General features: G+C 37.4%; 1 protein-coding gene across 1 annotated transcript; it reads right to left on the bottom strand.

Annotated features, from left to right (window-relative positions):
• guca1a (guanylate cyclase activator 1A) lies at positions 1-24,387 on the bottom strand. Its single transcript, XM_003220450.4, has 4 exons — positions 17,944-24,387; positions 7,339-7,488; positions 5,191-5,281; positions 1-3,923 (listed from the first exon to the last, which is right to left on the bottom strand). Exons 1-4 carry the CDS (start codon positions 18,139-18,141, stop codon positions 3,766-3,768), a joined length of 597 nt encoding a protein of 198 aa, XP_003220498.1. The 5' UTR covers positions 18,142-24,387; the 3' UTR covers positions 1-3,765.
• Positions 24,388-24,514: the final 127 nt, after the last annotated feature.

Consider the following 24,514-nt stretch of genomic DNA (forward strand, 5'->3'; position numbering starts at 1 on the left):
TTAGGTTTAAAACATACAAAAGTTTATTGTTAAAATATAATTAGGCAATCCATAGACTTAAAACCATTTGAAATATAACCATTAAAAAAAGAAAAAAACACTCTTTTAAAACTTTCTCCCTAAGCCTGTAGAACAGAAATATCTTCTCCTGAAAACTGAAACAGAAGCAGTGGATCAGCCTAAGTTTCCTTGGAAGGGCGGCTCCTAGCTTCAGAGCAGCCATCATCTGTTTCTTGCATGAGGGCTTTTGCTATTATGTGTCCTTTATGATATTTTGAACAATGACCAGAAACCCTGGGTCATGCTGATCTGGGCTGATGCAAATTGCAGTGCAAAACATCTAGATAGCACCAGTTTTCTTCCTCTGATAATGTCATGCCAGTAATGTTGAATTAAAACTGAACTGCTAATTTGGTTGCCTGATGTACATAAGAGCTCAGTGAGGCAGAGGAGCTAGGCTGCCCTTTAATTCAGATCGCAAAATAATCTTGGGTAGATCTGAGAAATTCAAACAAGTTAAGTAAAATACTATCTTTAATGAATCACACTGTACAATCCAACGTATAAAACATAAAATCTTCCATTTAAAAAGAAATATATACAGAAAATCAGATAAGAGTTTGGAAACATCTGATGTGCAATGGAAAACAGCCAAGACAATTTACAGTTTCCATTTCTGGTTGCCAGGTGAATTAGGAGCATGGCCCCTGTCTCCATAATGGATTACCATCTTCTATACCATTACGAAAAGGATAGGTGCCCTGACCCTTATTTAATCTGGCAAACCTATCTGGAAATACATAGTATCTAACATCTCATGCTAGCTGTCCAATCAGATGAATACAATCCTACATTCCATCATCCCTAACAGAGAGGGGAGTATGCAGTAATAAAGTGGGCATCAAGTATTGATAAAAAGTATTTTAAAAATCAGTAGAATTCCCACAAAATATTACACCCACATTGATAGCGAGCAGCGAATAGCAACACAATATGTAATCCAATTTCATCAGTGAGGCAGAGAAGGCAACTACAGTCTGCATTTTCTAGAACACCTACAATCAGTGTATCAAAAGAACTTTCCCATGAAATGTTTTCAGAGTTTAAAGTCTTCTGTTTTTCTCTCATTGACTTCTGCTAATTCACCATAATAGACCTAAAAACACTTTATTAATCTCTGGTGAAAAAAATATACAGTAGAGTCTCACTTATCCAACATTCACTTATCCAACGTTCTGGATTATCCAACGCATTTTTGTAGTCAATGTTTTCAATACATCGTGATATTTTGGTGCTAAATTCATAAATACAGTAATTACTACATAGAATTACTGCGTATTGAACTACTTTTTCTGTAAAATTTGTTGTTTAACATGATGTATTGGTGCTTCACTTGTAAAATCATAATCTAACTTGATGTTTAATACGCTTTTCCTTAATCCCTCCTTATTATCCAACATATTCACTTATCCAACATTCTGCCAGCCCGTTTATTTTGGATAAGTGAGACTCTACTGTACCAGAATTTTAGAAGTCAAATTTGTCAGTTTTACAAGTCCTTTCCCTTTCCTCTCTTTCAATCCCTCCCTCCCTTCCTAGGAAAGCCGTCTGTTTTCTTTTTGGTAATAGCTGGGTTAGTTGCTGATAATGATAAAACTCTGTGTTATCAATTTCTCTACAAAGTAATCACTTGTTAGAAAAGATTCCAGCTATTATGAAAATTGATAGAAATTTGTGATCAAGGTGACAGTTATAACTATATATATAACATAAAGCACTTGAACCAAAATTCTCCATTAGTCTGCAAAATATAGTTGGACACCAAAGCAACTGACAAGATGATTGGATACTAGAAGAAAACTCACCAGACTAACAAGGAAAGACTGTATACAGTGCTCAAAAGGATTGTGCTTCTCTGTAATAGAAAGGAGATATTTGAGGAACACTTTTTGAGCCACAATATGTCACCATTGCACTTAATAGATTCTTCACACAACATCAAGAGGCTTGTGCAAATAGTCTGATACACATTTAAAGGCACATACTGGACATTTAACCACGAAGAAGAAAATAGCAAGGGTTGCTATCATTTCTATCATACTCTAACTCTGGCTTTGGGGCATATGTTATTTACCAATGCACATGTTTACAACATAATTTTTATACATTGTATCCATGTTCACAAGATTCTTAAGCAGTTGTTTGACAAGACTGACAATGCTAAGACTTAAAAAAATACTGTTGCATTATTTATGGTTACATTTGTTGCTTGAAGAATCACATTTTCCATTCACAAATATATGTTATTCCCAAACACTCATACATACAGATTTGGTTCTTAGATGTTTTTATGAAGTGTTTGATTTTCAGCCAATTTTTATAATTTTCTCAACATATTAAACAGCAGTTTTGATTTATTTTGCGCTGATGGCTTTCAACCATATTGTCACATAGAAGTGGCCACATGTAAAACTCAATGCAAGTCCGCTTTTCAGAATCCACCTACAAATGCTCAGAAAGTTACTCTGGCAGTGATAGATAAAGCTGATCCACTATTAGTTCTGCACATGGCTTCCATGTCTCTGAATGTCATAAGAGGGTCCGATCACGATTTCCAATTGATTGCTGCACATTTGATAACCTTGTACACATTTTCCGAGTGTTAATGTTATGTAGAGAAAAAAAACTTTCCAGCTCTCCATACAACAAGAAGAAAATCAGGGGGTGGAGATGCAAAAAAAAAAAGCTTTGTCATAAGGAGCTTGTTTGCCAGAACCTTTGTTAAATTAGGTATGCCTGTGTGTATTTTCAATCCCAAATTCTTGAATTCTGCAGATTTCTGCAACAGGTAAATGATCATTTCTCTGAAACATCACAGCTTACAAAATCTCACATTACCCAATTCAAGACAGTTCTGTTCAATATTTATACAAGTTATTTTGGTTTTATAATCTTTGAAAGTAATAATGACATGTGGTTAAATTATATTTTCCAGGCTTCCAACTTGCCAATGATAGTTCCACTACTGTCCATAACTACTTTTATGCGGGTTATTCATATAAATGTTTAACATAGATACTTTAAAAGGCTGTACTGCAGGCTATAAATTAATGTACATAAAAGGGGCTTTGGCATCTGACTTTGTGGAACCAAGTACAGGCTGTCAGGAATAGTTGAAGATGATTGGCTGTAATTGAGCTCTGTGGCTACCAGGGAGAGCGAGTGTGAGCGTTTTGTTAATATTTTACATTCCAGCCTACTATAATATTACCCTTCACCAGCTAACTTATACCTCTCACCAGAATGAGCAACATTCAGAGGCAGCCATGATGGCACAGGGATTATTGTGGCAGCGTTCAAAGATTTCCCTTAAACTCACCTCCCTCTTTGAATGTGGTAGCATTCAGAGAATTACCTCAAACTCACCTCTCCCATTAATACTGCTTTTGGAGAGACTTGGCAGCCAAGCATCCCTTCCCTTTTCCATTTACTTCCCTCTAGCAGAAGCACAAAACATTTTATTTACCTCTTAGACAACACTGAAACTTTCATAGAGTGTCAGAAACAGCCATAATTCATAGTGTTCACAAGAGGCAAAACTTCTGTTAAAAAGATCGTGTTTGTTATCTTTAACCTGGTATTTTAAAACACCCCTCCAAAGTGTATCCCTAATTTTAATATTATTATTGCATTGCATTTTATTTAGATTTCCTTTTCTTTAAAAAACAAAACAAAATGCACATTTAGAAAACAAGAACAAATGGTCTATTGAGCAGCCTCTGCTGTCCCTCCTTCATCAGGATTCTTCCCGTCATTTTGAATCTTTCGAACAATGTGTGTCAGGTCCAGGCTACGGGTGAGAATCTCAAGTAGAACCTCATCTTTCTGCACACCATCCATGAACTCCTCCAGAGACAGCTCACCTAAAGAAATACACACAAGGATTTTGTTTCTACAAAGCTTAAAGTAACAAGGAGCATTTGATTTCATGCATAATTTAGATAATGGAAATCCAAGTATCAATTTCTAGGTTAGGGTTGAACAATCAGCATAGGCAATGGTAGAGGATGGGAGTTGCAGTCCAACAACATGTCTGTTTTAGAGCTTGTGTGTTTGTTATCTCTACTTTTTGCCAAAATCTGACCATGTTTTTCAAAAAGCTGAAGTATTTTGTTTAGTGTCCAAAAATTGGAAATCTGTGAATTTAAGATGAAAATAATATAATCTTTCAGATATTGTTGGACTGTAAATCCCATCAGACTTGTGACTTGGCGAAGCATCATGCTTCACAGGGCTTCTGGGGAGGAAATCTGTCACCCCGCGTGCAGTTCCCTCCCAGCAATGTTTTCCCCATGACATGGGGGAAAGCATCACTACTGAAGGGAGGCCCCGCACTGGATCTATTGGATCCAGACAACACAGTAAGCCTCCCATGTTGAGAAGGAAGCGTCCGGCAACGCTTTCTGCCAGTTGGAGGAGGAGCTTCCACAGGAAGCTCTCTTGCGTCATCAGATGGGCAATGAACCCATTGTTCCTCCAGATTGGGTGGAAGTGTCCTAGGATGCTAAAATCACCTCATCTGATGAGGTGGTAAGCTATCATAACCAATGGTGACAAATGTGAAGAGCAGCAGCCCATCAACATGAGTGAATGCTGAAATTTGCCCCATTCACTAGATCTTAATCCAAGATGTAATAATTACAACTATTTAGAAATAAATTGACCACTTCAGCTAAATGTCGACAGTACTGATCATGTTTCCCATATATACATGTTCAGTGACTATCCCTTTTTGACTGAATATATTACAAAGCAACAATTTTATATAGTAATTTCTCTACCCAATTGCTGAATTACTTGAATTCTTTATTCACATTTTAATCAATCCTGATAAAGTTACTACTTTTGACTAAATGAAATTGAATCAGCAGGACAGTTGTTTTTTTCCCCCAAAGAACCTCTCCCTTTTCCTGTTGACTTGCTGGATCTTTCATTAATTGAGATGCTTCTCAATCACCTGAAAACTGTCAATTTATTGAACTTAGTTTGGATTTCATGTATGACATGCTGATGTCATTTGGAAACCTTTGCATAAACTTCCCTGATGGAATGTAAATATTTCCCACAATCAATGATTTGAAGGCACATAAGAACAACAATTTAAGATTGTTGCCTCAGCTTTATCCTTACCATCTCCATTTATATCGATTTTATCAAACACCATGTTCGTAAATTCCTCAGCTGACATTATTTCATTGCATGGATTAATGGTGCGAATTGCCTGCAAGAAATTAAGATGGAAAACATTCAATGAGAACATTTCATATTAAGGCAATTTGTGTATAAAAACAGAAGACTTCTTCTCTGAAACATGAATCAGCACAATTCTCAAGTGGCAATTTGCAACTGGAATCAAAATCTAATTTCTGATTCTAAAATTTTAAAATCATGTCACATTATAATATATGCTACACTGTCCACCAGAGCTCAAAAGGAGCATCAACGTTTTTATTATAGATTCTGTTTGGATTTCAACAGACATTGTGGAACCAACAAAATCTTTTTATATTATACTAATTGAGCATCCCTTATCCAGAATTCAGAAATCTGAGATCTCATATACAGGCAGTTCCCTAGTTACAAACATCTGACTTGCAAACTACTCATAATTAAGAACGGGGGGGGGGGGGGGGGTGAGACAACAGGAAGTGAGAGAAATCTGCCCCTTGGAAGGGAAATTAACTCCTGAAAGAGTTATCATGGGAAAAAGGTGTCTCTAGTGAAGCTTTCTCACCAATCTTTGTTTCCACAGCAAGCCAAATATTTCAAAATCCAATTATCACAGGGACAGAAAGTGAGGTTAAATCTCCTGAACAGGGGCACAGACAGCAAAACAAACACCAAAGGGTTGTTAACCCTTCTCTATGCTACTCAAAGCCTCTCTCTCTCTCTCTCTCTCTCTCTCTCTCTCTCTCTCTCTCTCTCTCTGTGTGTGTGTGTGTGTGTGTGTGTGTGTGTGTGTATTAGGGCTGTGCAAAATTATCCGTAGTCCTTTTAAGTTGTATCAAATTTCTTAAATTCATGCTTACAACAGGATATCTGACATGTGGGTGTGGCCCGTGCCAAAATCTTAAGAATTTGAATTTATCCAGCTCCAGAACACCCTTCTGGAGATCAGGCAAGTCCCACACTGTCCTCTTTCTATAGGGACCTGAAGACCTGGCTGTGCAAGAATACCTAGGCCCCAGTTGACCAACGTAATTTTTATGGAGCCTTACATTTCATCCCATACTTTTGTCTCATGGTCGTAATTTTGTACTTATCCCTTGCCCTTGTCCTAGTGTTATAGCCTGGCTACGTTTATCACTGCTAACTGTTATTATATTGATGAATGCCATTTTAAAGTGAGTTTTAGATTGTGGTTTTATATGCTTATATGTTTTATTCAAATTGTGTTTTTATTTTAGATGTACTTTTTAAATGTTTTTAGGCACTTTGTGCTGGGTGTAAGCCGCCCCAAGTCCCTTTGGAGAGATGGTGGTGGGATACAATATTATTATATATAAATCAGATTTTCCAAAATCCAAAAACTCTAAAATCCAAAACACTTCTGGTCCCAAGCATATCAGATAAGGGATATTCAAATTGTAATTGTACTGAAAGCGCTCATTTTTGGTGGGAATTGGGAATAATTGTACATGGTAATTGACTGCGTATTGCCCTCTCCTAATCTTAGTTACAGAATCCTAGCAATCCATGTGGTGTACCAACAGGATTCTGGTATGGCATTATAAAAAATATGGCCAAAATGCTGTTTTTGGATGGAATGAAAACTACTGTGATGTTGCCTTCAGCAAAACAGCCAAGCTCTGGGAGAGGTCACTACTGCTGCCTAACAAAGAGCAGAGGAAAGTGAGGAGGCAATTCAGTTGATTTAAAGAAGGGATAGGGAAATGCATTTCATCTGCGAGTGCATTTCTATTTCCTTCCCCTTCTAAGTAGAGCTAAGCCAGTTAATGTCTGAATCGCCTTCCTGCTCTTGCCCTTCCCTACCAGTAAGCAGTAACCTTCTTGCCTTTTGACAGGTGTGATAGTAGGTGGTTTTGGATGGGGTTCAAAAAAGAGAATTTAATCAGGGGATGAACATAGAACTGTGTAGGTAGAGCATAATGTTCTTTCCCCTAGATGTAGGACATCAGCCATAATATGGAACTGATAAACTGAATCGCTTTTCTGAATATCATGAATGAAAAAGGTCAAGGACAGTTTCCTTCTGGGATTGTCCAGTTATATTTGCATAGACACTGACTAAGGAAAACTCTGAGAAAAATAACTCACCTTAATGATGTTTAGCAATTCATCTCTGTCAATACATCCATTTCCATCCACATCATAGAGCTTGAAGTACCACCTCAATTTCTGTTCCACTTTTCCCTTCAGGACCAAGCTTAGAGCAGCTACATACTCCATGAAGTCAATATAACCATCCTATTGAAATAGAAGGAGCAACACTTAGGTGGGATAAGTGAGCAACAATACACTTTCTTAATGCTTTTGTGTTTATCCCGAAACAACAAAAGTTATACCTTCAATGCATGAGGTCATATAAAATAAAATAAAAACATTTTCAGTGGATCATCAAAGTCAATTACACTTGCTGGACTGCACTCTTGGAGACTATAATATAACAAATTCATCTGCAATGGTGGTACAATGAGAATGAAATTGCATGCTCATCTGTAGTGTCTCAGAACAAACAGATTAACAATCCATAAATCAGCTTGTGGTAGTTTTATCACCATGGCGGCTCTTATGAACAGGCATTCCATTGCCTGCCTGCCTGCCTGCCTGCCTTCCTTCCTTCCTTCCTTCCTTCCTTCCTTCCTTCCTTCCTTCCTTCCTTCCTTCCTTCCTTCCTTCCTTCCTTCCTTCCTTCCTTCCTTCCTATATCTTTCTACATGGGAAGAAGAATTGTGTAAATTGTGGAAACACTTTTCATAAGCTTATTGATTGTATTTTCTATCTTCTCAATATTATCTCAAACCACTGTCAATAAAAGGTCATGTGTAACAAATGGGTCTTTTAAAAATGAATGTAAGGCTAGCAGTACTACTCACAACTATGTCTCAATGGATTTAATTGGGTCAGTGGTATCACTAGAGTTGATGTCACCTAGTGCAGTATCTCACAGTGTCACCTCTATGTACCTCCTTCCATACCTGACTAGACCACAATACTGTAGTTAAAATATTGGAATCCTCAAGTATCTGTATGCCCCACACCTCCTGCACACACAGCACCTGGTTCCTTGTTCCTGATGCTGCCCAGGGACCAGAGCAGGAACAGGAGCTGCACTGACACATAGCAAGCCCACAAGGGAACAGGGAAAGAACAGGGAAAGATCCAAAATGTTGATTTAAGTATCAGGGCTAAGACTCAGAAAAATATACAGACAGTTTCACTCAGCAGCAGGAAATGTGTCTCACAGCAATCAGAACTGCAAATTAAGTTCATTTCTACCTTTAAAAAATCAAAGCATGTCACACAAAAAAACATGTGCTTTGGAATACTGTTGAAAGTCATTTTATCTGCCGGGAGAGCCATTGAGTGTATGGCAGGGTGGGGAAAAGAAGCTGAAAGGTGAAACTGGGGAGAATGGGGTTTTTTGGGGTAAATCTGTTATCTAAAGAATGATGAAGATGCCAAAAGAGGAAAAGCGGGGAAGTACTCTTTGTAAATGTGTACTAAAGAGAGGAAATGACAAGGGAGAGCCCATTGAAACATGTGAAAGGAAGGAGGGTAAGATCAAGTTGAATCACTGTGAAGAATCCAACCAAGAAGAAAAGGACAGAACTCTTCCTACCAGCCTTTAGTGAGCTGAGGGGCAAATAGTGCTGAATTTAGGATAAGTGAGGGCACTTCCAGACAACGCCAAAATTTGCGTTTTAAATCTAAGACAAAAAATCCCAGAACTTGACAGCAAATCCACACACAGACCTGTCAGTCCTGTAATATGGTCCCCCGCCATACTCATGGCCTTCCTTTGTAGCAGATCAAGATAGAGGGCGAACATCACTCCATTATGCGCAGGACCGTATATGCACACATGTAAATATTTTAATATAAACACAGGCAGATTTGCATGTATGCATATGAAGTCAAGAGCATAGTGGAGGGAATTTTTTTTAAAAAAAACACTTGTATCGGACCTCTCTCATTCTTCAATTCTTAGATCAACCTCTGTTTAAGATTATAAAGTGTAAAATAAAATAATTTCAGAGAGTTCTAATTATTTTCCATTTGTGCTTGTTAAAAACCACCTGTGTATCTGTTTGATCAGCTGTTTCAGGGGTTTTAAAAGTGCATGTGCACTGGAGCAGTCTACACAGGCGGGAGGGAAGGAAAGCATATGTTTTGTATGACAGCAGATATATACACTCATGCAAAGGTGCGCTTTTTTCAGGCGGAATCGGGTTATAAGCGCACCTTTTTAATACGTGCTTTTAGCTCTTAACATGAACTATCCCGCACTTTGGCTAACCATGTTTAGCCCCCCCTTTAACCTGGTTACTTCTGGGTTTTACAGCATGTGTAGAAAGGCCCTGAGGCCCTGTGCTAGCTAAGTTATGAGGCCCCTTACTTGGGACCTGAAGGAGGTTGGCCTGGTAGGACTACGCTCCCATAGACTATCAACTCTATCATTATGTCTGGAATCACTCTGAAATAGAATTCCTTCAAATTTAGAATTGCACCACATAAGCAAAATCTATCCTAAAAAAATTGGAAAGACGATGCCCCCCCCTTCCCCCCGGGCCAAAGGGGCTCTGTGTCTAAGCACACCTAAGCGCAATGGTAAATCTGGCACTGGGGGCAAAGATGGTTATTTGGCATTACTTGGCTGCTTTTCCTTCTTTCTTCACTACTGTTTCTCTCACCCTTGTGTTTGGTGTCGCTCCCTTTTATGATATCACATGGTGGGGTCTGCAGCCTCCACAGCACACCAGTGATAACACTGAAAGGAGTTTACTTCCCATTGAGTGATTAGAGGATTTCTAATAGCATGGCTCTCTAAAATTATGCTTATTGTTTGTCATAGTTCCAGAAACAGATGCTGAAAAAATGAAATTAAAACTAATTAAAAAGGTCTCCAATATAACAAATACATTTATGGAATCTACAGAGTTACTCGAGTATCATTTGCAAACTTTTCACCATTACTAACCTTCTTTAACAAATAGGGGTCATAGAACGTGTTTATGTTTTTAGATTATGTCTTTCTAATGTATCATCCACCATTAAATAGCAACTTCTGATCCAGTTTTAAGACATAAATTCATGCAGGACAGGGAGACTCTAATATTTAGGTCCTAATGAACATGCCTTTTAAATTGATTTGACAGGTACTAAGATTGTTATACATAGCTTTAAAAGAAGAAGTATCACAGTAAAATCCAAATTTTATCAAGTGGTGTTATGTAAAACCATATTTTTCTGTTCTACCTTTATCTCTACTTGAGATTTCACATTGAGTTTTATTTCTGTCTTTATCTTTGCATTTAATTTTGTTTTGGTATTATATCTTTAACTCTTGTTGCTATGTTACCTAAAGAGATTTGTGCCTCGGCCAGGACTTTCAAGGTGGTGTTACATATCAGGATTATTGTCTGTTTGCACATATTATAAACAGACAGATATGGCACAGGTACATGCATGGTGCAGACTGCTCAAAACATGCAGATTTTACATTATTGAGATCATAGAAACAAAAGTATATTTGTAATGCTTCCTATGTTTCAAATATAAAATTACAGCATATAAAATCTGATCATTATCACCTGCATCAACTCAACTGATTGCCCTTAAGTTCACAAATAGATAATCTGCTTTCTTCTATAGATGGTGTATTCTAAAACCAGATTAGGTCTTAACAATATTGAACCCAATTAGCATTTTGGATTTTCGGTGTGTTGATTTAGTCATCAGGGTTAAGATTCAGAGAAACATGCAGGTAGTCTCATGCACTCAAAAATGACATACAATGCAACAATATTCAATTTACAAGATTTGGTTTTTCACAAGTAAGTACATTTCTGATGTTTGTAACAGTCCCAGAGTTACAAACCTCTGACTTACAAACCACTCATAAGTAAGAACATATGTGAAACAACAGGAAGTGAGAGAAATCTGCCCCTCGGTAGGGAAATTCACTCCTGAAAGAGTAATCATGGGGAAAAGATGTCTCCACTGAAGCTTTCTCACTAATCCTTGTTTTCACAACAAGCCATTTTTTTCAAAATCCAATGATCACAGGGACAGAAAGTGAGGTGAAATCTTCTCAACAGGGGCACAGACAACAAAACTAACATCACATGGGTGTTAACTCTTTCCTGTGATGTTTAAAGCACACATAACACTTCAAAATGTACCTGTTCCGACTTACAAACAATTTCAATTTAAGAACAAACCTATAGAACCTATTTTGTTTGTAACTTGGGGACTGCCTGTATACTGTATATGTTGCTGCGGTATTGTATATGATGTACCATTATGGTATTCTGAATTAAAAGCAAAAAAAAATGTTATTACGTATTGAAACCTGTTTGTGACTTTTGGCCGACTCTAAAATAAAGTACAATTTTGGATGGGCTTAAATGGCTCTCTGAATTCCAATACAAGGATTTATTTAGAGCACGCTCTTTTTTGACTGGCATTTCATTTACATTCCTTTCTGGGGGTCTTTAAAAGGCATAAATTGAAACAGTTGTCAATAGGAACCTAAGGCTGCATTTTTCCTCTGGGAATTAAATACCATTAAAATCTATGAGATTATGCCCCATTGTGGGAGGAAGGCAGGATATAAAAGTAATAAGAAATGTAAAAATACAATGTTTACTATGATTGTGTGTTTTTAGCTATGTTATAACCCGCCTCGAGCCACAAGAAGAGGTGGGCAAGAGATAAAATTATTCTTATTCTTAAATATACAAATAATATTAAAAAATATTTCTGTATCCGAGTATATGTGTTACTTCTGCCGTTCAAAACCTCTTTCTAATTTTATTCCTATTATCAAGTATGGCTTAAATTCTGTTGTTTGTCTTAACTAGAACAGACCTGTTGAATCAGTTGGCTTTAACCATGTATTGACTCACCATACAACAATTAATTGAATACGTCTATTCTATTTGGGATTAACCAAGAGGTCACTGGTCATTGCTATGTCTGATCTTGATAGTTCTTGTTCAGAAACTTGAGTTCTGCTTTAGACAAGATATTTGCTATAGTCAGGTCCTTAGGAGCTTAAAAGATCTGGCAACTCTAAATGTCAACAGCAAAGCTGACGATTACTTCTCTGATGTCATGAGTAGAAGATTAGATTTATTTTCTCTGTGAATGCCAGGGAATGAAATAATTAAACCGCTGTGTCTTGGAAGCATAGTGTAAAAGTTTAATCGCAAGAGAGAATCAGTGGACAGGCGTCACTGCATGAGGAAATATTTACACTGAGGGAGTGGTGATTTTTTAACACTGATTTCATTAGTGTCAGCCATTATTAAGTCGTAAGCAAAAACAGAAAAACAAATTGTGATCATTGGGCTGCTGTGAGTTTTCCTAGCTGTATGGCCATGTTCCAGAAGCATTCTCTCCTGACGTTTCACCCACATCTATATACTTATGTATCAGTCTTATTTTTTTTTTGCCAAAAATTTAACCCTAAAACTCTGGACTGACACATCAGTGCAAGTACTGCCCCTTAACTCTTATCAGAAAAGGAACCACCCCCTTCTCTGAGTAGAGTGGCAAAAGGTAAGAATTTAATTCATCCCAGGAGAATCTAAAAGAAGCACCAGCACATTCTACTCATTCCACCATGGAGCTGTTTCAAACCATTTTGAATGCCGAGTGGAAAATGGTGGCTCTTTGGCACAAAATGGCCCCATCGCTGTCCTCCTTTAGGAAGCCAGTACCTATGTTTGTCTTGTCTTTGTTCTATGTTAAAAGGCATTGAATGTTTTCCTATATGTGTAATGTGATCCGCCCTGAGTCCCCTTCAGGGTGAATATAAATGCTGTAAATAAAATAAATATGTACTCAGGCATATGTATATGTGAATGTTTAAAGATTCGGCACAATGAAATAAGGAATGGAATTTAGACACGGCGTTTAACTTCTGTTTTATTAACATCATGTAACTTATTATTGTTGTTTTCATGTGATTCGCTTTACTATCAAATGCTCTGTTATGTTTATTTTTAATGGTTTTAGTCTACCATTGTATTATATGACATTGAATGTTTGTGTTTTATGTTGTGAACCGGCCCGAGTCCCCATGGGGAGATAAGACAGGATAAAAATAAGGTTTTGCTTACTTACTTACTTACTTTCAAAGGAATTCCAAAAGAGCAGAAGGCAAAGGGCCTTTTTAAATGCCTGAGTGGGAAGTGGCCAGGAGTAACTCTTCATAGAATGAATGTTGACTTATCATTGGATCATATCAAAACCCATAATTTTAGCCCCAATATCTGCCCTTGACTTATACATGAGATCTATTTATATACAAATATAATTAGTAATAAAGTCCATAGTTGCTAAATTAGCCAAGATGAAACAATCTTATATTTATGTTAAACAAAATGGATAAAGTTCATTATTTACAGTTTATCGCATTAATACATTATAGCATCAGTTTCAAATATATGTATGCCCCATTGAACTATGTGGGAATTACTTCTATGTGAATAGCAGCTGATGTGGGCTATGTTTCAGAGGAAGGGAATGGCAAACCACCTCTGAGTATCCCTTGCTTAAGAAAACCCAATGAAATTCATAAATTGGCAGGAAACTTGAAGGCACCACATACATACAAAAAAGCCTAGGAGCACACTGTATATAGGTGATTGTTTGGTTTGTAATTATTCCATGCCAGTCCAAAGCAATACTGTGCCAATTCTTACCCAGTCTGGTTTCTGTATTAATAGCTGACAGATATTATCTATCTCATGGATGTTTTGACTAACACTATGAATTAGATAATCTGGCGTGCCAAGTGCAATACATAGATAATTGCTTTAACAAGCAAGATGAGAGAGATGTGTAATGATTGTTATAGTATCCACTCTCTAGCTGTTCTTTTTAGTGAAAACAAACACTATTATCAGAATAAGCAAAATATAATGTGGATACAATTTTCTATTCAATGTATACTAAAATGTAAAAGCTGTCACTTTTATTTTCAAATGAAATCCTATGCTGCCAACATAACAATTCAGGAAAGAAGAAATACACCTGTAGTTTAATAAAATTGCTATGGTCAAATATTTCTGGAGTTATTTTAAAGAAGGAAATACCAAAGGAAACAGCAGAATGTAGATGCTATTATGATATTCGCATAGGCAAAAAGTTAATTGATAAACCTAGCAAGAGTTCACCCATTGAATCAGCTGATGAATGTGCAGACCACAGATTCAATCAGTCTACTCCAACTGCAATAGCAACTGGGTTTTGGCCATTCTTAGAAATATACAGTAATATTTTCATAGTTGCTTTTGATGGATATAAAAGCATCATTTACTAGAATAGGCAAGCTGTTAAAAAGAGGCTTTTAATTGATGCAGCAGAGATTTGTGTCCCCCCCCCCTTATATTCCACCTTTCTCCCAACACTGAATTCAAGACAGCATACATTTTAAAAGCACATTAAAAAGATAACCAACAATTAAACTAAACTGCTATTTTAAAAACACAAATTAAATATGGCATTAAAATATAATAAAACAAAAACTCTACACTTCCCATTAAATGCTCTAATTGCTGCCACATACTAAAAACCAAATTTCTTCTTGAACAGAAAAGTCTTTACCTGCCCATGGAAAAATAGTTCTTGTATTTTATACTTATAAGATCTGTACACAAGGTAATTTGTAAGTCTTTTTTCTAGTGTGAAAGTCATTACAATTGCTTTTGGTTTGCTTTTTTTTTTTTGCTTTTAATTAAAAGCTGTTAGATACATTCTATTGGTTGCAAAATAGAAAAGATATCTCATTAAATGATCCTATCTGCAGATTTCTTTTTCCTTTTCTGCTAACACTTAACTGGTTGTTTAAAGAAAAATATTGGGATAGTTGCCAATATGGAAAAATCAATTTTTAATGGAAGCCAAATGTTGTGTTCCCTGGAGCATTCCACCATTGTGGAAATTTGGAACAACTGGTTTCCTTGATGAAGAACATAGTGGATCTGGGATGACACCTTTGAGCCTGAAGTACATGATTTCATTGCATGCACGTTTTCATTACATGATTAAATGGAAATCATGCCATCTTCCTTTTGTTGTTGAACTACATTTCCTAGTATTTTTCACTACCAGCTTGCTAGAGCTGCTTGGAGCAACAGTTCAACACATCTGGAGGGTCACTTAATTCTCACCCTTGGCCTATAAACCAGTGGTTCTTAAAGTTCTGTCTGTTGTCCAAAATTATTTATTATTTATCATGTATTTATTTGCAGTATTTATATACCACTCTTCTCAACCCCGAGGGGGACTCAGGGCAGTCCACAGTGTTGGCAACAATGCAATGCCCTTAATAAAAAAACAGTACAAAACATCAAAGTTGAACCTCCCCTAATGAAACATTAAACATTATTAAACATATCACATAAAATAACATCATATATCACACAAAATACCTGGAGGACTTAAGATTTCGGCCCATTGCTATAGACCTCTGTGGTATGAAAATACTAAAATCCCTCTTTTATTTTCATTATGCTATTTAAAGGATTTCCATTATTCCAAGGGAATGGAGAGAAAGAAAGAGAAGTGAGGGGGTTTTTAGGATTAAAGTGAAACACTGACTGCTTTTTGACATGTTCCAACTGTTTTTGCAAATCTAAGAAATTCATTGCATAAGGCAGGTAAAGCAGAAGTGTAGAATCATAATATTGTCTCTGGTTGCAGCTTACTGCATGATGACTTTGCTCTTCTCTTGATAATCTCCTTTTGATGTTATTTTTATATGCTCATGATATGCCATTTGAAAGTTCAATTGCATTTCTATTCTGATTCTAGATATTCTGGGTGAGATCTAGTGGGCACATTACAGCTCGGAAATGAACACTGATGGCAGTCCTGAGCTCCAAAAGTTGGCCCTTTCTTCTGAAGCCAATGACTAGAATCTTGGGGCAGACAGGCAAGTGTTAGACCTGAATGGCCCTGCACATCCTGAACACTCCTCACAATTCAGATTAGAGTTTGAGGGAAGAGTGATATTAACAATGCTATAGCACACCCATGCTATAATACCATGGTATGCTCCATGTGTGTTTGTTCCAAACAATGAAATGGGGCAGGGGCAATGTCTTGGGAGAGGGAATGGATGGGCAATCTAAAATGCTGTGTTCAGCATAGTCTTTATGCACACAGACAATGCAATCCTGCAGTAAGAGAGAAAGCAGTCACACTTGGATATTGTTTTTAAAGATATAACTGTTGAAGGAGGCGAGGAGGCACAATAAGTCACTAAGTTTTGAGTATTTTTTGCCATGTGGCATTGAGGAATATGTTTTCTAGAAACACAAAAATCAAAAATGTTGGTGCATAAAATTGGTCAGTGTAATGCAGAGTTCTGTTACATCTGACAACAGGTCCACTATGACATTGATGAAAGCTTTCAGAAAAAAGTATTTTTCAGCCAACAATGCCATCTCCATAAATAGATAGCGACATACCATCAAGTTCTGAGCTGACTTTCTGCAAGCAGAAGAGGACTTTTCCCCTGAAGACAAAAAGCTTCCACTGAGGTGTTTATGGGCACAATCTCAGTTTCTAAGCTAATTGCAGGAGCACAATGTTTTGGGTGAATATGTGTGTTAAAAATATCCAGCTGTCTTTCAGAATTTACTATTCTAATGGAATAATCTTGAAGACCAGTCATGATCAATAGTTCTGCATTTAATCTGCAATAATATATTTTAATAACTCATTTTCATATTGCCAACAATTTTCCAATGCAAGAACGTCATTAAAAATAATGAATTAAAACTAAAAACTTATTGAAAAGATTTTGAGATAATTCAATGTGACTGAACAACCAAAGGTATGTCAAGGTAAGCCATTCTAGCACACAGCTGAAAGGAGGATAAAGTTGCTCTTTTGATATCAACAAATCAATTCTAAATTTACACTTGAGAGTAGAATTTGATTCTACAATCCCACATCTAGAAAATCCTCATAATCCTCGCAGGCCTCTTTATCCTGAAAGGTCCTTACAGGGTTCTGAATCTGGCTCATCACCACTTCAGTTATTATGAAGTAATCCTAAATAGGATGGCAAAGCCATAAATGTAGAACGTTAAATACTTTCAACACTTCAGGACATATGTGACCAAGCAACATCAGACTGTGGTCAAAATAGTTTCAGAATCCTGCAAATAAACATGATTTATGTTCATATGCAAAACAGGCTATTGCAATTAGAAATCACAGTGCATACAAGGAAAAAAATCACACAAGAGAGAGATTGAAGCAAGCAATCCGGATGTTTTTCAGTATATGGATTATGACAGTCCATTACCCATTAATCAATTTAACAAAGAAGATTTGGAGAACAGTTAACTTATTTTCTTTTTATCTATTTATTTATCTATCATTAAAATTAAATGAACCGCCTAACCATTGCAACCAAAATATTTCTGAAATGATGCATTTTGCTTTAAATGTACAACACATACTTGAGTATACTGATTTAGAACAGAACACTGAAAATATGTACACAATGCCAGCAAGTTAGAGTGAGTTATTCCAACTTATTTTCACAGAAATAAATTTGTATTGTGTCAAGTAGAAAATAAAAAGACCTTTGCATTATACATTTGTATAAGAGAGACATATTTATGCATATATCTTATATATACCGTATAATATCTATTTATTTTGGATGCTTACCTTATTAAAGTCAAATGTCTCAAACATTTGCTCAATGTATTCATTTGATGCAGGTGTCAGGTTTTTCAGTCCAAAAAACTGCTTGAATTCATGCAAAGTAAGTTGTCCTGAGGGACATTCTGTCATGAACTTCTTGTACCACTGGTGGCATTCTGTGGCACTTAGTTCCTCCACAGATTTTCCATCCATGTTCCCCATCTTAAAACAAAAGAGGTGGGCCTGCTTCTCAAGAACAACCAAGGTCTGCTGCAAGTTCCCCCTTTTAAATGAAATCAGGCAGAATCTTTACAACACAAAGGGAAGTGGCCAACTTCCTAAGGCTTGCTGAATACCATCTATGGGGGGAAGCTGCCAAAAGGCTTCCTGGGAAAATGTCCCTCACTCTCTGAGTTTTAAAATCGCAGAAGCCTGTTCAAAGATGCTCCTGATGTTTTAAGTACTCACTAAATCCTTCTTCAGCCAATCAGAAAAGAATCCTGTGATGGGATCCCAAAAGGAGCATGGGAAGGTCAGGGCAAAAATAGAAACGTGGTAAAATGGGAAAGAGTTTTGCAGATAAATAGGCGTCAGCAGGAGATTAAAATGGCAAGCTTTACCTGAAGACTGCACTAAGCTTCTAATCCACTTCACTTTTGATTCTGTTTGCGTAACAGACTGGAGGGAAAGGAAATATTTCTTTTGTCTTTTCCTTGATTCTTAAATCACCTTGTGGAATCATGGAGTAGGAAGGGACCAAAAGCTTGTCATCAGTCATCAGTTGAGAAGCAGAAGGACTAATCTTCCCACAGCCTTCGCAGGTCAGTGTATACGAGATTGTTCCTTAAAATACAGATCTTGTAAAAACACGACATTTAAACAAGTCCAAAGGTAGATATGACCAAAACGTTAATAAGCCAAGAAAAGATTCAAATAGTAAATCCACAAGGTTAGAGGATTACAAACAATGATCAGGAACTTGTTTGGCAGCACAATACAAGGTGTTCTACATTTAATTAGAAAGAGCCAATTTTTGTTAATGAAGGATAATACTGGTGAATCAAGTCATGTAAGAAAAATGCACCAACAAGTGCATCCAAATACTGCAGGACCTTATGACAGACTGGCTGTTACATGGATGAGAAGTACATCACAGCAAAAATTAAGACCAGGGAAGTCATTAGCGTGTGCCCTTGTCTCATATCTCTTAGTCCAAAGTGACCCCAATTTACCAATGCTTTGTATACCAGTTCTAGAAAGCCCTACAACATCATTAAAAATGAAAGGAAGAAAGTTGTAAAATGAAGAAGATACTGTAGCTAAATTGTTTTACCTCCTAATTTGGTTGTGCTTTTCATTTCAGGTTTTTAAAAAAATGTCTGAAGTACTTTTATATGGTTCTGCATTACAATGTTATGGCATCATAGCTCAGTTGTAAATAATTATTTGTAACTTGAAGGACTAACAGCACATCTCCATTGGATAATAAATCTGGGACCAGGCCGGAGCAGAATTGGACAAATGTACCCTCCTGAACTCATGGTGGCAGCAGGTTGGAGTCTACACAAACAAGCCAGATAGAGACCACATTGGCCCTGTCTGTCACCTCATTTTTGCTGTAGAGTTCCATGTAAGCTCCTGTCCATTGTGGGCACCCCATGCTGGCATAAGCAGACATGTCTATGTGACTAGGAAGGAGGAGGGAGCCAACCTCCCCACCTTCATCCTGGTTACATTGGCACCTTTATTAATGTCAACACATGGTGCCCACAAAAGCCAAGAGCTCTTAGAAGCTCTGCAGTTGCCTGGGAGTGGTGATGGTGGGCAGTTGGATTTGATGACTCTTGTGATTTCTTCCAACTCTATGATTCCATGTTCTATGACATAAGCACAACCTGTACTCTTCTCCCTGCGTTAGTGAGTGCAGAGGGAAAAGGATGGGGGCGATTCCCTATGTGGACAGTAGATTGTTTAGAATCAAACCCCATCTTGCTCCCTACTGCTCCAAAGCTGCTGGCTACTCTTGAGTTTCAGAGAAACTCTGGAGCACCCCCTGAATTTTCCTGATGAGGAACTAAATCAGATTAACCCAGTTTCCCTGACAATGATTACTGGAAGTGGAGAAATATCATAGGGACAGCCAGCCGTGAACTCAGGATGAGTCCAGATTATAATGCCAGGGTAGATGAGATCTGAGTTTCCATATACCCTGAGGAAGAAGTGAACTGAAGATGAAATTGAGGAACTCATGTTACCATTGGAATTTTACTTCAAACAAGAAATCCCACATTGTTTAGGTGGGGAACTGTTTTATGTTTTATGTAAACCACTGTGACAAAATATTCTTTTAGCATTCCACTTTTGTTATATGTATACCTGCTTCCCTGAATAAATCTGTTCATTTTTTCCTCAGCATTTCTACAACAGCTTTGTTCTGTATCATTCATCGTAATCTTTCCCTTAGCTGATTTTTTAAACTATTTTTGTCTGATAAAGAGACCATGGTCTTCAAAAGCTAGACATTTAGCTTAGCCAGCTAATGGTAGTTTAGATATTGTTGTAAAACCACCAAACCCATCCTCGAATTTTTCCATATCAATTCAATTGTTTGTTTTCTCCGGAACGTTTCCTCATTTCAGTCAGCTTCAGGTGGTATATTTTACTGAAGATATAAACTATATCCTGAACCATAGTAGAACATTAGCAGTTTCAACAGTAAATTGTTTTTGTCAAACTATACTCTCATACTTCCTCTCACTGAAGTTTTCATCAAGGAAAGGAATTTTTTTCTGATAAAAAAAACAAAAAATGATTTTTGTCTTACACGTTTGTGTTCCTTAGTCTTTCATTTTTACATTATTACATTATTGTTATTTATGGCCACTAATATATTCACGATGTTATGGTAAAATGATGTCCTAGCACTATCCCTACTGAATGAAAAGCACCTCATTCTATACCCATACCCACCCCTCCCCCAAAGATCTTTTAGCAGATCCTACAAGAAATCACGTTGTTCAGTGAATGGGAAGTTGCTCCCACCGCTGTCATGATGTCATTGAGTGGCCGAGCTAATCTACATAGGATATTGTGTTGAGGTTTCCCACCCCGCTCCAAATGTGGATCTTGGATTGGCTCTTCAAGTTTGTCCTGTATGCTTATGGCAGCTGTGTCATAGAAAAGTGCAAATCAGATCAAGGAGTCGAATGCAGTAGAGAGCAGGTCAGTTCTTGGCACACTTCTACAAGCTGTTATCAATGGATTAAGAACCAAGAGGAAACACCTAGTTATAGCTGAGGAATTACCATGACCACTGAGAACTCGGGACAGCCACTACGCAGTTTGAGGATTTGAAGCAATTCCCTCCCAATCTATGAGGACCCAGTCCTTGTTAAAATTTATCACATGGTTATCCTGACCTAAGTTTGACTTTTGCTAGGAACTACTCTACACATATACACATCTTAGGATTTTCCCTTACTATCCCCCATGGCTGCTTTCATTTCTCCAAAGACATTTTGTTTTTCAGCCTGTTCTTTATAGAGATGGGGCAATTAACATTTTGCCCAATACAGTAGGATGAGAGTCAAACTATGTTTGCTTTGTTTTCTAGAACTATTTTAATTCTATTAGCAGCCTCCTACCTTGAGATCCTTTAATACTACACAATTATAACATTGTGTATTGTTACAAATTGCATTTCACTGACACGAGAAGAGGTACTTGTGAGGGTTTGCGCATCAACAGTCAAAATAAATTGCCTACCTTTGGTACTATTCACCTTGATTTAAATGATACAATGAGTTATCACTTGTTACTTTGCTTTGGGTGGCAAAATGTATTGGATAAGTTCTGTCAATCCACTCTTATCCTTATATGGGGCTAAACTCTTTCTACCAATTTAGTGTCTGTTTTTACAATTTCTGAATCAAAAGATGTTTCAAAGACTTCTAAACAATGGAAGTGCAGTATGAAATTATCCCACTTCTCTCATACTGCCACTGCTGTCATACCAAAGCTCGCTCTGTGAGGCTATGATATGGTAATATATTTTATTAACCTTTACTGATCATTAACAATTTTAACATACTCGTCCAGAGCACAAAAAACCTGGATCCCAATTCCTAGAATCCCCCAGCCAACATAATTTTGTGGATTCTGGGAGTTTGGTTTCCCAAGCTTGCTGCTTACTCTGTTACAATCAATAGGAGTATAGTCTCCAGATCAAGGGAAATGACAGTTTGGTCAGAGCTCACCTGGAATGCCGCATCCAGTTCTGTGCACCACAGTTCAAGAAGGACAATTACAAGTTGAAATGTGTTCAAAGGACAAGGACCAAGCTGGAAAAGGTCTGGAAACCAAGCCATATGAAGAATGGCTTAAAGAAGAGCTGAATATATCAGTCTATTCACATTGAGAAATTTCCCAAACATCAGAAGACACTTCAGCCTCTTTCAAGCATGAAGAGGCATTGAGCTCATCACGTGATTTAAACTACATTTGGCCCTCCTTTGTTGAAAAGAGGCAGAAGTGTCCTGAAAGGAGGGAACTCCAGCAATTGACCTCATCACATTGAGAAATTTCCCCCTTGTAGGACACTTCAGCCTCTTTTCAAGCATGGAGAGGCACAGAGCTTATCGCATGTTCCGGGGTTGAAAAGAGGCAGAAATGTCCTGAAGGGAGGGAACTCTGAAGACAGGCCAGGAATTGTGTTCAGAGCTCCTACCTCTTATTGCACTTCACTCGAATGCTTCCAACTGAAAAACAGATGGGATGAGAACCATCAAAGTTTCCCATTCTGTTTCATTATCCAACCATCAGCAGTCTCTTGTATCATATAGGGTTTGGTGCAGAACAATATTATTCCACTGGGAAAATGGTTTTAATCTGGAGTACTTTCTCTTGTATGATATGGGGTTTGATGCAGAACAGTATTATCTCATGGAAAGCAATAGTTTTAACCTGGAGCACTGTCTCTTGTATCATATGGGGTTTGGGGCAGAACAATTTTATCCTATGGAAATAAGTGATTTTAAATTGGTGTCAGTCTCCTTTAATGTAAAGGGCTTTGGGCAGGGCAAGGGATCTCTTGGCTTTTGGATATTGTTGTCTCTCCTGATTAAAAAAAAGTAATACTGGCCATGTGATGAATGTAAGATGAATGTATTGCCAGCTCTTAGGTTTCCATGTGTGAGTGTGATGGGGAGGCAGAACGTAAAATGGGACTGTTGACAATATAAGAGGGCCGATTCTCTATGCTAAAAGGATGGCCACCCATGCTTTCCCATCTCAATGTGATGAGGTTATAAGTTTAGCGTGGAAAAGACTGAAAGTTGACATGATAGTCATATCTAAATACCTAAAGGAATGTTATGTAGAAATTGAAGCAAACTTTGCTGCTCTACAGATTAGAGCAGAACTTTCCAAACTGTGTATAGCAACACATTAGTGTGTCAACTTCAGTATGTGTGTTGCGTGAATGTAATGAAAAACCTCTGAGTCTATGTGAAATAAGAAATAAATCACATATATATATAGGGTTATGGCTACTTTGTGCTTTCCCTGCATGGCAGGGGTCGGACTAGATGGCCCATGTCATCTCTTCCATCTCAGTTTTATGCTAGTAAAACTGAATAACTGTGTCAGAGAATGATAAATGTCTAAAAAGTGTGTCACCAAATGAAATGGTTGGAAAGCTCTGGACTAGAATAAGAACCAATGGATTCAAATTACAAAAAGAGATCCCACCTAAGCAATTGGAACAACTTCTTCATTGTGTGGCAGTAGAACACAACTATAGAATTGATGCAGTTTGACACCATTTTAACTGCCATGACTCAATGCTGTGGAATTATGGAAGTTGTAATGTTACAAGATCTTTAGCCTTCTCTGCTAAAGAGTGCTAGTGCCTCACCAACAAACTACAACTCCCAGGATTCTATTGCATTGAACAATGAGAGCTAAAGTCAAATTGAACTAATACTACAGTATAGATCAGGTATGGGCAAACTTAGGCCCTCCAGGTATTTCCACAATTCCTAACAGCCGGTAGGCATATTTTAAAGTTTGTAGATTCAAAGCCAATGTGCAATTTGCATAACAGCAAAAGAGGCAAAAACTAGTTGTATTACTTGCTCCCCCTTTTCAACTGGAGTTACACAGGTCATTTGACACTCACTCTGAATAAAATCTAGAAGGCCATGCTTGCCTTTACGGTAAAAATGGGGAGAACAAAATATTAATTTCTCCTGCTCTTTTTTTCCCCATTTCTCTGGGGAGGAAGTCAACAAATCAATCACAGACTAAATAAAGCAACACAGAGATGAAAAGCTATCACCTAGCTTGCTTTGTCTTATGATGTTTCTTCATTTCTTTGAATACCTGTTAGGTGAATCAGTTTACATGCTACTAACTCATATAAAAAGATTATAGAGTTGGCGACTTTGATTGTTGCTCCTCAAGTAAAGGCTTGGTTTGATACCCTTCAATCCAGAAGCTCTTATTGTAAGGCAGTTGTGTGTCTCCTGAGGTTTCTATAGTACCCTTCCTAGATAACTAGGAGAATGAGTTCAGTTAGACTTTACATTCAAACACC

The sequence above is a fragment of the Anolis carolinensis genome, chromosome 4, assembly GCF_035594765.1.
Source record: "Anolis carolinensis isolate JA03-04 chromosome 4, rAnoCar3.1.pri, whole genome shotgun sequence".
NCBI classification, from domain to species: Eukaryota; Metazoa; Chordata; class Lepidosauria; order Squamata; family Dactyloidae; genus Anolis; species Anolis carolinensis.